Genomic DNA, 18,897 nt, shown 5'->3' with positions numbered 1-18,897 from the left:
TAGATTTTACAAAAAAAAAAAAACCCCGAAGAATGAGCGAAAGTACAACTCGGTTGGTTGACTCACAGTGATTTCAGGCACATAACCTCCTGTAGCTATGATGTGATGTGGACTGACTATTGCGTAAGTTGTGTTAGGAATTATGTTGACTCTGTGACTACGTTATTCTAGAATGTTTCCCTCATAAATGGCTTTTTCATTAAGATTATGGGAGTTTGCGTATTTATATTTGTATATTTCAATGGATTCTAAAATGTTTAACGTTTTTCTTTTTTTGTTTATGTGCAAATTTCCATATCTGAGTTGATATATGTAAAATGATGTTGATTATTATACAGCATCCGCCAAAAAAAATATATACACTCTTTGTGAGACTGTATCGGGATATTGCTGCGTTATGTGTCTGGCCGCCAACGGCGAACATTTTGGACATCTAAAGTAACCACGTGCTTAATTGAAGACAGTACTACATGTGTGGTCAGTATTAAAATGTAATATAAACACATAATAAATAGTTTTCGTTCCATAAAGAGTGTATACATTTTTTTCGCAGACTCTGTATATGTGATCAGCAAAAGGTGAATGGGGAATATCATGGGAAATGTTTCTACGTTCTTTGTACCTGGTATTATAATTCCTACCTATTTGATCTAGATATGTGGCATTACAATTTGGGAATTGAAAACTTAATTTTTATACTCCTGATGAATTGAATTTGTCGATGTTTCTATTGTCAAATTTATTGAATAAAATTAGTTCTGCATGCAATATTGAAATTGAGTTTTTTGAAAATAGTAACAATGTTGTATGTATATTTATTAGAATAAACAAAAGTTATATAATCTTTTTTCTGTTTCAAAACAAAAGCAACAATTGAAAACCTTTGCACACTTGTCTGGTTCCTTGAAAAATATAAAAAAGGAATTTAACTACATGTTATAATTATATTATTTTATTAGTGTCTTTCATTTATGTTTAGTGTAATATCTTCAGTTCAGTGGAATGGAATATTTAATGAAGAGTGCTACTTATTGTGTGTGAATGTTTCAGTTTGTTGAACTAAATGGAATGCGGCTAACAGAACCAAGGCAGGCATACGTACAGCTGTTGAAATCTCTGACTAACCAAACCATGACTTCAGAGCAGGCCCAGCAAGTCCTGGAACGCAGATTCTCAGCACACACGCGAAAGGCCACTCTACTGCTTGTGGATGAGGTAATATCAGTCTTAGAATTTTCAGGAAAGGTAGGAAAATGGAATGATCAGAGGAAGAAATTTGTTTTGGAATATTCTTGTGGTGTTTGAATTTGTGAACTGTTGGAAATACATTTATCTTCTCCTGCCATCACCACTACTCATCATCTGTCAAGTATCTGCTTCTTCATTTGCCCATTGCAATCTTGCTCTATGCTTTTGAGGTCTTTTAAATATCTTAATCTTTCTGGAATATAATTCATGATCTCTTTTGACAATCTTCCTGTTTCCATCCTCTCTAGATGTAATTTCTTTTCTGTATCCTTGGGCATGTTCTGTAGTTGACTTTTTACCTTCCACCTGAGACAACACAGGACATCACATTGACAACTGAAAAACATTAAAGCACAAAGTGGGATTATAAACCTTGATTGCAATTCTACCACAGTGTTAAAATGTTGTTGTTGTTTTCTAATGCCAGGCGTTTGACAATAAAGTCATTTGACCTCTTGCACTCCAATATTTTTCAAAGATATTATCATGACCAGCCACTGAAGCACAGATTTTGAGGTGTTCCGAATCCATTTCTTGGTTTGAGTTGCACAATGGGCAGTTAGGGGACTGATATATTCCAATTCTATGCAGGAGTCTTAAAATGTATATTGACTCTTGCATAGACTGTGCTAGCCATTTCAGGTCAGTTCGTCCACTGCACAATGTCTAATATGCAGAAAGTCCACAACTAAAACGTCAAATCAAATAAGAGCACTAAAGTACAAAATGCCCAATAGTCAAAATGTTCAATTTACAGAAATGTCCACAAGTGAAAATATCCAATATATGGTATGTACACAGAGGATTATTCAATATTCTTTTCGGAGAGCTACACTGCCAAAATTCCCAACTCCTATGAGGAATTCCTGTAAAATAACGTTGCAAGGTGGTCATAGAATCAATAATGTAATGGAAGGTTTTCACTCTAAATTTAAAAAAAAATGTTTTCTGAACATCATGACAGTATTTCGAGATTTATAGAAAATATAACTCAAAAACAGAATGAGACAGAGAATATCATAATCCAAATTTACTATGGACACATAAGCATAAGACACCTCGTAAACAAGAAGTATATTACAAGTCAACGGCGAATTGAAGGAATTGTACACCGATATAAAGACAAATAAAGACAATAATAATATGAAACATTATCTGCAGCTACTTTCATATCTTATGAAGCTGCATGTTGACACCGGTGGAGAAGAAAATGAGTCAGTATTGAAAATTTAGCTTACATGTTATTGTTAAATTATTAATTTGCATTATGAATAAATATTGATTATGAACATCCATGATTCCGTACATATAATAACTCCAGACAATATATTCTGTATATGTTCATAGGCGTTAAATATCCAGTATCAAAAATGCCCAAAGTAATTCATTATTATTATTATTATTTTATATATATATGTATATATATATATATATATATATATATAGTGTGGCCTGTGCAACAAATGCTGCAAACTAAGTTCATTAGGCGTTCAAATAAAAATTTTTCAGATTTATAGTATTTTGAATGAAGAATATCAGACATTTTGAAAGTTAGGATACGTATTTTCCGGGCTAGAGGGCCGTGGTCTGTCGGTGTTACAACCAAACGTTTCGTCCACTACTCCGGTGGACATCTTCAGTGGCGTGGTACACGTGCACGGAGAGATTTGCTGTGTGTATCAGGAACTAGCATTGAGACTGGCAGCACGTCGATATTTAAGGTGTGGGGCTGTTGCTGCTTGTCATTGTCGCCGCAGTCCGCACCAGTGGCTTCGGTGTTCTGATTGTTTGTGGTAGTGTCTAATTGTCGGAGAAAGGGTTTGATGTGTGTGCTTCTGAGGGCCGGATACCAAGCTTTGTTGACCTTGACCGCAAGTAACAATGTTAGGATGATCAGCGAGTTTTATGATCAGCGAGTTTTTCATGTGGGAGTAATGCAGTAACTATTTCAGGTAGGTGAAAGTTAAAAAAAATGTCAGGTTTGCTATGCTTTTGAACAATAGACATAGCATCTTGGTATAGCTATTGCATGTAGTAGAGCTTGAAATGTAGAGGGTAAAATCATTTTATCCTGCTAAGAGATCTTGCTGAAATGATGAGGAGACTACACAATTTTATAGGCCTCTTATTTTATCAGTAAGTAATACCGTTTGGTCTTTCCTTAGGAACTGTAATTTTTGCGCTCTCTCGAACCAATACTGAAGAGAATGATGCATATAAATATCTACACCATACCGCTATTAAGTATATGAAAAAGATTCAACCCCACTTGATTAATAATATAAAAATATTTGATTTTTAATAACAATATTATTATCTTATGTAAGTTTTGTAGTTATATATACTATATAGCCACCACTCAGTAAATTATAGAAATGAAGATTTAATTTAAGATATTCTCTACATCTACTTATATACCCCAAAACGTTTCACCTTCATATCATCATATCATCAATTAATAAAAAATAGTCACATCAAGGGATTAACTATAATAATATTTCATTTCTAATGGTAGTAATGTCATCAAACTACCTCAAGTTTTGTAGTTCTTAATATGCAATACACAGCTGTACTCAGAAAATTACACACCACAGAATCAGACCTGTAAGTAATTTTAATAACTCTTGAAGTTTTTAATAACCAATTAAATTTGAGCTATGAATATGTCAGCAGTCTTGCAGATCATGGCCTTCATGTAATATTGTTTAGTGTAGTGTGTGTTTTGTTTTATTCTGAAAAGTCTCATAACTGACGACAGATGGATTTTGGAAAATAGGAAAATGATGTAGGAAAATTGATATTTCACTGAAAATTACTATTTTTCTGCAAAACTTTGGGTTCAAAGCATAAAAATGAGTGGTCATTTATTAAAATCCGTTCAGTCTTTTTCCTGTAATTTCCATTACCAGTTCGAATTATATATATAATAATATTGAATTGTTATAAAATAATTATTTTTTATATATACAAACTAATATTTAATGATTTTGGACATTTTTGATACTGTCCATTTAATGCCTATGGACATTGAAGATAATGGTCATTTATTGACTGTAACATATTTCATAATGGATATTTGATAACTGGGGACATACTTGATACTGGACATTAATAATGGTGGACATTTCGCAGTAGACTAATTGACTGATAATTGTGCTAGCTTTTTGTCATTTCCTGCCATTTCTATTTACAATACAAGTAATTTGCAAATTAGCAGTTCTTTGTGCAATAACTACATGATTTTAAGATATTTGCTGTGTTGCAGCTGGATCTTCTGTGGACCCGTCGACAAGATGTTGTGTACAACCTGCTAGACTGGCCCACAAGATCTGCATCTCGTCTCATTGTATTGACCATTGCAAACACCATGGACCTGCCTGAGAGACTGCTGATGGGGCGAGTTACAAGTAGACTGGTGAGTTCTGGCAGGGTTGTTAAATAATATACGAAATAACGTCAAGAAGATGTGAATTACAGTCATGGTTCCTTTGAATGATGCCTGAAAATAGCTATTAATCCTTTGCTTGTTTGTTTTTTTTTAAATAATGTGTTTAATCTGTAACTACAGTCAGTGTATTGTTATTAGTATCTCTTTGTTGTTACCTATTGCTTTAAAAAGAATGTGTTTAATTTGTAATCTCAAGTCATTTTTTCTACTTTTCCTTTACTGTACTGTTTATATTTGTTTTTAAATCTTTTGTATTGCCCCACCATTATATATTGCCCTTCAAGAATTTCGGTATTCGTTAGTTGTAAATCATTACTTGTGTTATATTTTAATTATTTTAATTGTACCTGAATCATGTATGTAACTTGTAACCGTAAATCATTGCTTGTAATATCTCTTTATTACTCTTAACTGTTTCATTGTTCATGAATTAAGTATTAATTTGAAAGTGAAAGTCAAACTTTATTTTATTAATCTACTATTGATTATCTTTTTAAGATCGTGATTTACTCTGAAATGGTTAGACATTCTTGTATATCTTTTATATTGATTATTCCTCAAACATCTCATTAATCTTTAACAGGATCCATTCTTTCACTAATGTGCATGCTTCTACATAATTCATGTGAATTGTAACTGTGACCACAATTTTATATTATAATTTTACTATTGTTTATTGGTTATAAAATATGTATTTTGATGCCAACTATAACCCTAATATACCTCAGGGTGAAATACGGTTTATTAAATTGGATAAAAAAAAAAAACAAACAATTATGTTGTTGTTTCCAATGGTAGACTCTGGATTTAGTCCATTAGTCTCCTGGCCTCCCAAAATAACTGGACGACATTCTTCTGATTTTGGTCGGGTTGAGTTGGGGGTCTTTTTTAGTTGGGCATCATCCATGACGGAGTCTTCTTCTTTGCATATGGTACAACTGACAGATTGGAGAATGTTGATCTTCTGGAGGTGGGTTGCCAAGCAGTCGTATCCAATCTAAATATGGCAATTATTTTCTTGGCTTGGTCTTATTTTGTTCCCGTAGGTCTGTATTCCCTTCCATGTCTTCCCATTTTCAACCTGATGTGCATCTTCTAGAAACATCCATTTCGTTTTGTAGGTTCGGTGTTTAATAGAAAATTTTCTGAGTTAAAGTACTCATTCTACCCTTAATTTTTAATTTCCCTTAAAAAAAAAATTGATTTTTTTATATGTCGTCTGAAAGCTTGAACTTCCTAGTTTTCAAAAATATATCAGTTTTATCTCTATGATGTTTGGTTAATCAATTAGCTGAGTTTTTATTGACCGGAAGCACCCTTTCTTTAAACCAGAAGTGCACTTCTGCAAGTGTCAATCTGTCACATTCTGTCAATTTTATATATTTTTCATGTAATAACAATTCGAATTTGGCAATAGAGTTTGACTGTATTATTTTTCATACAGTCAGGAGGTTGTGTGTTTGATTTTACAATTTTTCATACCCTCAGGATGTAGAAAACAAGAAAAGAAGTAGTGACAAACTTCAGGATGTACACTGGACATGAATATCTCCCAAAAAACTGAAAAAGAATAGAGATCTTGGACTCAGATCTATGTATGGTATGCAAAGAAACTGCATTGTGAATATTGACCACATCTCCCATTGCAGTGGAGTATCCTCAACCAACAGCATAGAATGTTATTGGGAAGCTAGAAGGCAAATGGAATATTTCCAAATTAGGCTGTTAGAAGAAGGAGATGAAGAAAAGAAAAATGAGAAATAGTAGTTTTGTTTTTTAAATATGTTTATAACAAATTTCCATTCTTAAGTAATACTAGACATACTGTATGTACACATGTTTTACTTGTTTTAAACACTTGCGAGTTTAGCAATTTTTAATGAATTACTTTTATTTCTCCAGGGGTTAACCAGAGTTACATTTCATCCTTATTCTCATAAGCAACTACAAGAAATTGTGATGTCACGATTGAAAGGACTGGAGGTATTTGATCCAGATGCTGTACAGCTGGTAGCAAGGTGGGTTTAGTTGTATCTCAGACCTCAAAGATATAGTTGAGGGGAGAGGATGGTATTTTTTAAAACTTTTTTCCTATTTGGTGTAAATTATTAAATTTTTGTATGTAGAGAGCTCATAGCTGTGGCAACTCAACCAAATAAAATTATTTGGGGGCCCAAATTTGAAAAAAATATACCCAATGCAGGATTGTACTAAAACCGATATATCTAAACCGTTTTTAAAGATAGATTCAAACAGTTTTTGCAATGTATTTGTAAAAGTACATATGTTCTACGAACTGTCTGTAACAGAATTTTGATGTTAGTCCCTACGTTTGTAAAATAAACAATTACAATTTAATAACAATTTTCTGATTTCCTTTCTTGCAAACAAACGGACGTATTTTTAAAATGAAATCAATTAACAAAATTCTGTTACAGAGAAAAGTTTCCTAATAGTCTAAAGAATGTGTGTTCTAAATTTCATGCATGTATCTTTATAGTTCAGATATTATATCCATTTTGTCTGGCAATGTAGCAAAAAAAAAATGAAGTTACTGGAAACCGATAAACGCAGGCGTGTGATTTAAAAATCCATAACGCAGGAAGTTTAAAAATGGCGATCCACACATATCACAGGGTATTTTAAAGAATTTTTTTTTTTTTTTAAATTCAGTCATTTTTCATCAAAAATACCATCCTGTCCCCTTAAGTGTGTATTTTGAATATGTGCATATAGTGACCATTATAATGAAATTGTGAATGACGAATCTAATTCCCTACCTGTATATGCGAAATTTTACAGATTAATTATAAAATTGCATTAGACAATAAATATGAATGTGTAAATATATATGCCAGATATATACTAAAAAAAAGTGGCTTTTGCCATGCCTTCTGTAAAATTGCAACCTGGGCATATATTGAAAAGTTAGTTAGTTGCTAATGTTCGCGAAATTGGAGTTCATCCATTTTCCTTCTGGCCTCCCAGTAATAATTTACAAGCTATGTTGGTGTATCAACTTGGATGGTAAAATTATAACTTGATCTCTGTAGTGCTTCTTTAACAAACTCACGTTGGAAGTGTATGGACATAGCATAGAAAGAATGTAACCATATTCGAATTAAATTATAGCCGCGTCGCTGTTATTTCCGGCGTGACTCCACCTTTCACTTATGTCTTAGGAAGTGAAGGCTCTATAAAGTCTAGGTAGGTAGTATCATTCGCCATTTTTGTTCTTTCGTAGCCTAGCTACTAGACGAGGAATCTATTTGCCGCACCGTTAAACATTATCATGTCGTAGCTCCTATGATAATAAATCAAACGCACTGTAATTCAGCAAATAATTGAGCGGCATATAACGTCCTCATGTGCTTTCTTCGAACGTCAACGAAAGAGCCAAAATGGCGGGTGATTATATTAAGTATTTATCGAGCCTTAGAAAGTGCATAACGTCATTAGCAGTAAATGAAAAGAAGCACACTTTTAAATGTAGCCAGAAACGTGATTGGCTGCCGGAAATAAGAGTGCTGAGACTATAGAGTCAGCCCTTCAAATGCAATGAGTGTGTTTTAACATCAGAAGGTTGGTATGAATAAAACAGTTCTGTGACCTTAATTAGTTTCAGAAGGTTACTCACTTTAGCCATTTTGTGGTTTTCTATGCTATGGATTCATGATGCTAAACAGTTTATATCTTCTGAAATTCCCCAGTCAGTCTGTTTGGGTTTGTTGCATAATGAGCATACACAATTACATGTAAATCCAGTAGCTATTTATGGTAGTTATTGTACTGTGTCTGGTTACAGAAAGGTAGCAGCTGTATCTGGAGATGCGAGACGTGCACTGGACATCTGCCGAAGAGCTGCAGAGTTGGTAGAGATAGACAAAAAGGATGGAAATGAAATTGTAACAATGCAACACGTGGATCAAGCTTTGTATGAAATGATAGCTTCTCCTAAAGTGCAAGCCATCAAGTAAGTTTTACTAGTGGAGCCATGCCATGGTCACCTACAGAAGAAGTTGTGTATATAAATATATAACCACGAAGGTCAAGGTTAGAACCTAATCTGCACAGGCTTTTAACTTTTAACATCTTCGACAATTCTGTTTAGCTGTGTTGCTTATAATGCTTGTGATATTCCTCCCCTGTATTCCTCTGGAATTCTATCCCTGACTATGTCAGAGACTGTCGGACAATATCAAAATGCAAATGTAAATTAAAGAATCACATTCTAGTTCATGGAATTGCTTGTTAAACAGCTGTCAGGTTGCGCAACTTCAGATTAACCCATAACATAATATTATAATAAATATTGTAACTGCTGTTATCAATTTTACTCTTAATATGTAATGTATTTATCATCATCATCATCATCACCACCACCACCACCACCACCACCACCATTACTATTACTGTTATTTTAACTATCTTTTTCTTGTATTAGCTTAGTAAGAGCTCTATAGTGTTCTTTGATCCTGTTGACCTTCTATAGGGCTTTAATTCTGTGGCCGGGAGGAAAAAGGTCTTATGTAAATTTTTTGTGAAAATGAGATTTTTATATTCTGAAAGCGGAAACAATTCTCTACAATCTGGTAAAACGGCTTAAGTCAAATAAGACTCCTGACTGGATTTATAGAGCGTTACAAAATGTCCTAAGTACTTTTTGAATCAAGCACAAACAGAATAAAGGACTTAAGAATATTTAATACTTTATTCCTTACAAACCATCACATGTTTACTTTCCATGCTTCCCTATGAAAAAGATCTAACTTGTATTTTAACCATGTTATCACATACTGATGCCCTTTCCTTTTAAAACTTTAAGCACCAGGGTAAACAGTCCTATAATTGTTTAACATCTATTTTGCATTCCTAATAATTTACATTTCTCATTTATTTTGACATGAAAAAGATCTTATGTTTAAATAGTCCCTTCTAAATAGTTTAATGAAGATTGGCATATCATTGGGTTCCAGTCTTAAAAGGGCTTAAGTGCGGCTATTTTTGGAAATACTTACTTATTTACTTACTGGCTTTTAAGGAACCCAGAGGTTCATTACCGCCCTCACATAAGCCCGCCATTGGTCCCTATCCTGAGCAAGATTAATCCAGTCTCTACCATCATATCCCACCTCCCTCAAATCCATTTTAATATTATCTTCCCACCTATGTCTCGGCCTCCCCAAAGGTCTTTTTCCCTCCGGCCTCCCAACTAACACTCTATATGCATTTCTGGATTCGCCCAAATGTGCTACATGTCCTGCCCATCTCAAACGTCTGGATTTTATGTTCCTAATTATGTCAGGTGATGTATACAATGCGTGCAGTTCTGCGTTGTGTAACTTTCTCCATTCTCCTGTAACTTCATCCCTCTTAGCCCCAAATATTTTCCTAAGCACCTTATTCTCAAACACCCTTAATCTCTGTTCCTCTCTCAAAGTGAGAGTCCAAGTTCCACAACCATACAGAACAACCGGTAATGTAACTGTTTTATAAATTCTAACTTTCAGATTTTTTGACAGAAGACTAGATGACAAAAGCTTCTCAACCGAAATAATAAGAAAATTGTTAAATGAGCAACATTACCTATTTTAGAAGAAATATAAACAAATAATATCCAGGAGAAACCTTTTAATTAAAAAACTCTACAATTGACACCAGTTTCAATCTTTCTACTGCTCTCCTGAAAAGTATAACATTTTTACTTAAGACCTTTTTCCTCCCGGCCACAGAATTTAATTTGTATTATTTTTGTCAGTGTTTGTATTTGTTGTATTCGTATGTGCTATCTACGAGGGACAGTCAAAAAGTAACCTTATTAATTGTTTTACTAGGCGTGTTCTTAAAGTAAGTTCCGTTTTCAATTATAGCTGTCACATCGCTGCAATTGTTATTTTGCGCATGCTTGTTTTCTTCTTCAGTCCTCAGGCAAGCTGTGCATGCAGTTTCAGAGCTTCAGTCCGAGTTTGTTGTTAGTTGTGATCAGTTGAAATGTTTAAAGTGATCGAGCACCCCACCGACTGTGAGATGCGGTCTGTTATCCGTTTCTTGAATCCAAGAAACATCAAACCAGCTGACATTCATCGTCAACTTTGTGAGGTGTATGGTGATGATGCCATTAGTGATGGAATGGTCAGGAGATGGGTTAGGAAGTTCAACGAGGTCCGCGTCTCTGTGCATGACGAGCAGCGTACCCGTTGGCCATCTTTGATCAATGACGATTTGGTGCATGCTGTCGATGAAAAAATTCATGAGGACAGGAGGTTCACAATTTCTTTGCTTTCCTTAATTTTCCACAAATGTCGCGGAGTGTTCTCTACAAAATTGTGACAGATTGATTACGATATCGAAAATTGTGCTCACGATGAGTACCCAAAGATGCTCACCGAGGAACACAAAACCAAACGAGCTTCCAGTGCATTGAGCTTTCTCACACGTTACAATGAGCAAGGCAATGAGTTTCTTGACCATATCGTGACAGGTGACGAGACTTGGGTGTCTCACATGACACCTGAATCGAAGCAGCAGTCCATGGAATGGAGGCACACTGCATCGCCAAGGAAAAAGAAATTCAAACAAACCATGTCGACACGCAAGATCATGTGCACTGTTTTTTGGGACAGAAAAGGAGTCCTACTCATCGAATTCTTGCCTCGGGATGAAACCATTAATATAGAAACCTATTGTCAGACCTTGAAGAAGCTCCGTCGCGCAATTCAGAACAAGAGACGTGGGATGCTGACTGATGGAGTTGTGTTGCTTCATGACAACGCTCGGCCACACACAGCTCATGACACCCAAAATCTCATCTCGAAATTTGGCTGGGAACAAATTGACCATCCCCCCTACAGCCCGGATTTGGCTCCGAGTGACTTTCATCTCTTCCTGCACCTCAAGAACTTCCTCGGTGGTCAACGTTTTGATGGCGACGATGAAGTGAAAACAGCACTGCGGGAGTGGTTCGCATCATATTCTACAATGAAGGGATAGAAAAACTTGTTCCACAACTCGATAAATGCCTCAATAATGGTGGAGATTATGTTGAGAAGTAATTGAAGTGTGGGGAATACAATGCAACAAAAATGGTTTGTAAATATCTTCCCGTTTACCTACTACACCCTTTTGGAACTTACTTTAAGAAAACGCCTCGTATTAATTGAATATGTACAATAAGACTACAAACACATCATCACTTCTCAACATAGTATAACAGAAACACTTGCATTGAACGTACTGGGGACTATGTTGAAAAGTTATGAAATGTTTGTAGTCTTATTATATACTAGCCGTACCCGTGCGCTCCGCTGCACCTGTTAGAAATAAATATAAAGTAATTACATAATTAAAATAGGGCGTATGATCCAGGGAACATTCGTGTTTGATAGAAGAATAAATCATTTAATATGTTACTTAATTTAAATTGTATTTAAATAATTAAAATGCGGTCATTTTGGTCCAGAGAGCAACCATTTGGTGCAATGACAATTCCTTTAACATGTTTCTTAATTGTTATTACATGCAACCATAGTTTAATGAAGATTGACATATCATTTAGTTTTAATGTGTATACTTTATATTACTTGCTATATGTTTCAGAAGTTACTGTAATAACATTGTAGAATTATGTCCATCTAGAGAAACTACACTTTACAATGGTGAAATAATAATAATTAAACAATTAATTAGCTTCCGATATTACTTCATACAAACACAGAAACATTCTCTTAGGCTATGTTTAATAGCTTTCTATTGTTGTTGTCCAAGGCCCCTTATAGACGAAGTCATTTGTTTTTATTTCAGTACAGCGCCTTAGATGGCGTTGTTATTGTAATTTTGAAACTCATTTATCTCATTAAATATCAGTCCTATCAAAATTTTGTATAGAATAAAACTTATCGGAAATTATTTTTAAAGAAACTTTTGTTATGTAATATTTTTCATGAAAATCAATAGTAAGCGAGATATTTCGATTTATTTAATTCAGGCCCCCCTTATAACCCCCCTTTTAAATGAAGTATTTTGAATGCAATATAGCTTAAAATCTAAGTTACAACGAACTTAATTTATATTCCAATTTTCGTATAAATCTGTTCAGCCATTATCGCGTGAAAAGGCAACAAACATCCAGACAGACAGACAGACATACAAACAAAAATTTCAAAAAAGCGATTTTCGGTTTCAGGTTGGTTAATTATACATGTTAACACCAATTATTTTTGGAAAATCGAAAATTACCAGAAAAATTTTGGCTACAGATTTATTATTAGTATAGTTATTCAATTAATAAAACAATTATTAAGGCTACTTTTTGACTCTCCCTCGTAATATGATGGCAGAGAAGGTCTTATGGCTTTAATCTTATCAGATTAAATAAATAACTAAATAAATATTGCATTTAAATTTGCAGGTTCTGTAGCAAAATGGAGCAGTTATTCTTGCAGGCAGTTGCAGCAGAAGTTCAACGTACAGGTGTTGAGGAGACAGTGTTCGAGAAAGTGTTCATCCAGTTGCGAACACTTTGTGTGTTTGATGGTAGGTACTTCTCTTCTAATAACGAAAGAGTGACAGCTCGAAATGATGAAGAAATACGATATTAATACATGTGCTGTGCAAATGCCTCAGACAGAACATAGTTACACTGCTTGCCTATGTCGTGCCTTCGGTTGAATTCGGACCAGCGCTGGTGATCGATTCCAGCATAGCTCAGTTGACAAGAGCAATCAGTGTGCCAAGCCAGTAGGTCCTGGATTCGATCTCTGGTGCCAGGACGAATTTTTCTCTATTTATCATATGCATATGATCGTTCTTACTTTCTCATTCTATGAATTTTATTATATGGAGAAAGTACAGTGTTGTAATGCTGGAAACTATATGTTTTCGAGATTTTCAATGAAATATACGTTTTTAGCATCTATTATACTGGAAGAGTGGTTTTAGGCACTCTGTCTGCCCATTCATATGTCTGTGTACAGTAATTTCTCCAAAACTATTGGATAGATTTTGTTTATATTCGGTATCACTAAGTTAGTTTATCTGGAAGTGATGCACATGAAATATAATAACTTTTAGTAAAAATTGTTATTTTAAATCAAAAACACATATTGGTGATTTAGTTAAAAATGAAGTTACATCCTATTTATAGCTGATATTTTATAATACCTAGAATAAACTGACAAATGAAATGGGATAATTTATATCAAATGAACAGTTTTTTTTTTTCTAAAAATAGAATAAATTATTATGTACAAAATTTATTTAACATTTCATTGACATTTTAACGTTAAGATTTTTCCCAGATGTCTACAAGGTAAGGAAGAGATCCTCATTCTGAAAGAATGAGTGGTTGTTAGTAGGGCTAGGATTTTGATGACCTATAAATCATAAAAAAATGTCCTAAAAACAATGCATTTATGACCTAAAAATCTTTCAAAAATGCCCTTAAAATGCTCTAAAAATTGGTCTTACATTCTAAAATTGTCTTAGTAGGAAAAGGAGTTTTGTGCTACTTAATATTTAGACTAGTAATTAAATTAAATTAAATTTTAGTACCAACATATAACTTTATTTAATTTTACATAATTTTTTCTAAGTGGTACACTTTAATTAATTATTTTACCTGATGTAGTTTCCATGTAATCCACTACAAGGCCACTCTTATACGGAATTAGCAGGTATAGAGGAGTCTATATTGAAGGGGTGGTTGGACTGATCCATTACATGGGGTGTACTACGTTAACAGGGCAATATTTGTGTAGAAAAACGATTAAAATATTATACAAAATAATGGGTCTTAGCCACCGGCGTAGCTCGGTCGATTAAGGCGCTTGCCTGCCGATCCGGAGTTGCGCTCGAACGCAGGTTCGATTCCTGCTTGCGCTGATTATCTGGTTGGGTTTTTTCCGAGGTTTTTCCCAACCGTAAGGCAAATGTCAGGTAGTCTATGGCGAATCCTCGCCCTCATCTCGCCAAATATCATATCAGTATCACCAACTCCATCGACGCTAAATAACCTCGTAGTTGATACAGCGTCGTTAAATAACCAAGTAAAAAATAAAGGGTATTAACGGACAAAATATGTAGACAAAATATCAAAGGAAATAAACATTGTTCTATATTAATAATGGGGATTTGTGGCCAAAATTAAATGAAAATGCCAAAAAAATGTCCGAATAACACAAAAGATGCTCTTTTGAGTTGAAACTGGCAAAAAATGCAAAAAATGCCGTAACAAATATGTCTTAAAACACTCAGTTTATCACACGACATATAAATACTAAAGCGGCTAGTTGTTGTTAGATTTAAACCCTCCTTTGTAATGCGTGAGTGAATTTCAACAGAAACAAGGTGTTACAAAAATCTCAACAGCACTATTAAAAAAAAGAAATTGACAGTGAAACCTTGGTTCCGAAGAGATTGACAGTTTCTAATGTTTAACTATCAAATTTTTAACTGTAATAGCCCAAATACATCCAATAATTAGATAAGAGAATGAAGTGAGACATCATAATTATGTAAAACCACGAGGCATATTATAACGAGGGTCAGTCAAATGAAAACGAGAAATAATTTTTTTCTCTGCAGAGGAATTTTGCCAGATCCTGTATATAACATCACCATCAAAAGTCGTGAAAATGGTAGAGGCCAGAAAAGATCTTTGTTTTGCTATTGGGCTATTTATTAAAGTACAGAGAGGAATGAAATAATTATTCCTATATTCCAGGATGTGGAACTCCATCAGTCACAGAAGCTCTTGGAATGTGTGCACGTCTTGGGAGTTGTCGTCTCTTGTTGACGGAGCATTCTCGAGCAGACATTCACCAACGAGTTCTACTGAATGTCAGTTCTGATGACATCCACTATGCTCTTCGAGTAAAATGATGATAACAGAAGAAGCCAATTGAAAACTTGGGTTGTGGAGATGCTCACTATACCTTAAATTTCGGTACTGGATTTGAGGTTGAAACTTTACAGCAATAATAGCATTCCTAGTGGTAAAGCCACAATTAAACTTTTTGTAAAATGGTGTAACAGTAGTGTTAATTGTTGGTCAATATATGCTGCAGCTATTCTTTATAATTGTTGTACATATACGAATACCCTGCACATATTTTTTCTGGAATTTAGCGAAGAAAACCTCGGGTGCGCACATTATTTGAAACACAAATTACAGCTAATTTTAATTTTATTTATTTTTTTTTAATTTCCTCTCCTAAAATCAGGGTGCATGGATTATTTAATGACATGGAATATTCGCGTATATACTTGCGTAAATTTACCACAGTGTCTTTGATTTTGAACGCAAAAATTTACCACAGTGTCTTTGATTTTGAACACAAAAATTTACCACAGTGTTTTTGATTTTGAACACAAAAATTTACCACAGTGTCTTTGATTTTGAACACAAAAATTTATCACAGTGTCTTTGATTTTGAACACAAAAATTTACCACAGTGTCTTTGATTTTGAACACAAAAATTTACCACAGTGTCTTTGATTTTGAACACAAAAATTTATCACAGTGTCTTTGATTTTGAACACAAAAATTTACCACAGTGTCTTTGATTTTGAACACAAAAATTTACCACAGTGTCTTTGATTTTGAACACAAAAATTTATCACAGTGTCTTTGATTTTGAACACAAAAATTTACCACATTGTCTTTGATTTTGAACACAAAAATTTATCACAGTGTCTTTGATTTTGAACACAAAAATTTACCACAGTGTCTTTGATTTTGAACACAAAAATTTACCACAGTGTCTTTGATTTTGAACACAAAAATTTATCACAGTGTCTTTGATTTTGAACACAAAAATTTACCACAGTGTCTTTGATTTTGAACACAAAAATTTACCACAGTGTCTTTGATTTTGAACACAAAAATTTATCACAGTGTCTTTGATTTTGAACACAAAAATTTACCACAGTGTCTTTGATTTTGAACACAAAAATTTACCACAGTGTCTTTGATTTTGAACACAAAAATTTACCACAGTGTCTTTGATTTTGAACACAAAAGGCATTGTTATTTTATTTTTGCAAAAAGCAAATTCATGACTTTACCATTTTACCATTGCAGAGATTTAAATAAATGTCATGAATTCCAACTGTCCTAATCTGTATACAGTATATAGTTTCTTTAAGATGACGAACGACTTAGGCTTTTTAAAATATTTTATGCTCGACCATGCCAAAATGTAGTAATTATACACCTGGTAGCAGTCCTTTAATGCATGTCATTAAAGTACACCTTCTCATTAAAGTACAGGTGTTCAGCCAATGACGAGTCAGCTTTGTACCATTATAAAACCTCAGCCAATGACAAGTCAGCTTTATACCATTTTAAAACCGCAAGTATCGATTATTCTCGGATATGCAATCGAAAGAGAATTAGCGAAAAGTCACGGAGGCTGGAAATCCAATACTTTCGCAAAGGTTATGTTCTGTTACTATAATAATTAGCGTTAATTGTAAATAATATTCAAATAAATTCAATTTGTCATCTCGTTTTTCAATGTCTAATTTAATTTCAATGTTATATCAAAGTTAATATTTAGTTTACTCTGTACGTTCTTATAGGCTGTCAAAGTCAATGTGGACATCTGTTCCTCGGAAAAAATCAATACTTTCGCGTCTGCGCACATCTCACAATTTACGAGGTATTGCTCAAGGTCAGTTAGATACAAATAAAATGAATAATTTCAAGTTAGAAATATGGTCGAGCATAAAAAGTCGTATGAAACTCGCCTATAATGGTAATTAAGAAGCTTGTATGAAAATTATGAAACTCGCTTGCGCTCGTTTCATAAACATCCATACTCGCTTCTTAATTACTATCATTATAGGCTCGTTGCATAATGTACTATTCATCTGCACCATGTACAGTAGTGGCCAAAAAAAAACAGACCAACTCTTGTAGCTGATTTCACTCCAGAGCATGATAGACTGGTAACTAAGGGTGCTATTCATAGACATTTCACTAGCCCGCGCTACAAGCGTGCTAAACTAGTCCCGGCTATCGATTGGTTACTTATACAGGATTCATATCACACCGCTAACTCTGGTTTATAAATAAGAAAAACGTTAGTTCGCTTATCATCCACCAGAAGCCCGTGCTAAGAATGTCTATGAATAAGGCCCTAAGACTTTTGTGGTTCGAATCCTGCCTGGAAAGGAAACTTTTTTTGTTCCTTATACAAATTTATTCCCAATACTTTTCGATTACTGGTAAAATTCATGTTCTGGGAGTAATAAGTTAATTAAGTAGTAAAATATCGCTGCAATTGAAAAGTATTGGGAATAAATTTGAATAAGGAACAAAAAAAAAAAAAAAGAGTTTCTTTCCTAGGCAGGATTCGAACCACGAAAGTCTTAGTTACCAGTCTATCGTGCTCTGGAGTGAACAAGGCTTTGAAATCAGCTACAAGGGTTGGTCCGGTTTTTTTTGCCACTACTGTACAAAGTGGAAAATCAATCACTTCCATATGAAGACATTATTACAAAAACAGCCCTAGTCACTTTTAATGAAATTGAGTTAAGGGCACATTTGCTGTACTATTTGAAATGTTTATAGACTCCAAAAATGACACATGTCAGGCGCAATAGCCGGAAAGACGAACACCAGTTGTACGGAAACAGCTGATATGTAGTGTTCTATTTATTTTTATTGTTTTCCTGAATGCAGTAATTTTGACAAGGGTTGTTTTTGTAATAATGTCTTCATATTTTGTGAATAATAATAATAATAATAATAATCATAATAATAATAATAATGAATGCAAATGTCATGAATGTGTGTGCTTCATAAAATATTGGAATGGTGCATAAGTTCTAGCGTTTTTCTGTACTTTCATCCATCTGCTATTCATGTTTCCATAGCAACCAAGTATTTACTTTGCTACAAACTTATGTACAAATCCAATAATTATGAAGTGTTTGAGTATTTCAGAATATTTTTATCTGCACTGTGAACAAATTAGCCTAAACAATATGCACCTAGTTACAAGCACAAATGTTCTGTTGATATTTTGATTAATGCCAAATCTTTTCAGCACCGTCTACTTTGAAAATAATGTATTACAATTTTGTACATTATTTTTTAGTACATGTTACCAATAGATTACATGATTATATGGTTGCCCATTACATGTTAGATGTACTAATGATCTAGAATTCTGAATTATTATTGGTATTTTATTCTG

The 18,897-nt window shown here is 34.0% G+C and overlaps 1 protein-coding gene across 1 annotated transcript in view; it reads left to right on the top strand.

The window, feature by feature from the left end:
* Orc1 (origin recognition complex subunit 1) overlaps positions 1-16,314 on the top strand; it is a 394,865-nt gene extending 378,551 nt beyond the window's left edge. Inside the window, exons 10-15 of the mRNA XM_069826928.1 lie at positions 1,051-1,215; positions 4,514-4,663; positions 6,599-6,714; positions 8,502-8,669; positions 13,104-13,228; positions 15,417-16,314. Coding sequence (XP_069683029.1) covers positions 1,051-1,215; positions 4,514-4,663; positions 6,599-6,714; positions 8,502-8,669; positions 13,104-13,228; positions 15,417-15,574 — 882 coding nt within the window. The 3' untranslated portion in view covers positions 15,575-16,314. The remainder of the gene's footprint in view (positions 1-1,050; positions 1,216-4,513; positions 4,664-6,598; positions 6,715-8,501; positions 8,670-13,103; positions 13,229-15,416) is intronic.
* The last annotated feature ends 2,583 nt before the right edge of the window (positions 16,315-18,897 follow it).

The sequence above is a fragment of the Periplaneta americana genome, chromosome 5 (assembly GCF_040183065.1).
Source record: "Periplaneta americana isolate PAMFEO1 chromosome 5, P.americana_PAMFEO1_priV1, whole genome shotgun sequence".
Taxonomy (NCBI): domain Eukaryota; kingdom Metazoa; phylum Arthropoda; class Insecta; order Blattodea; family Blattidae; genus Periplaneta; species Periplaneta americana.
This window is presented reverse-complemented; position numbering and strand designations above follow the sequence as displayed.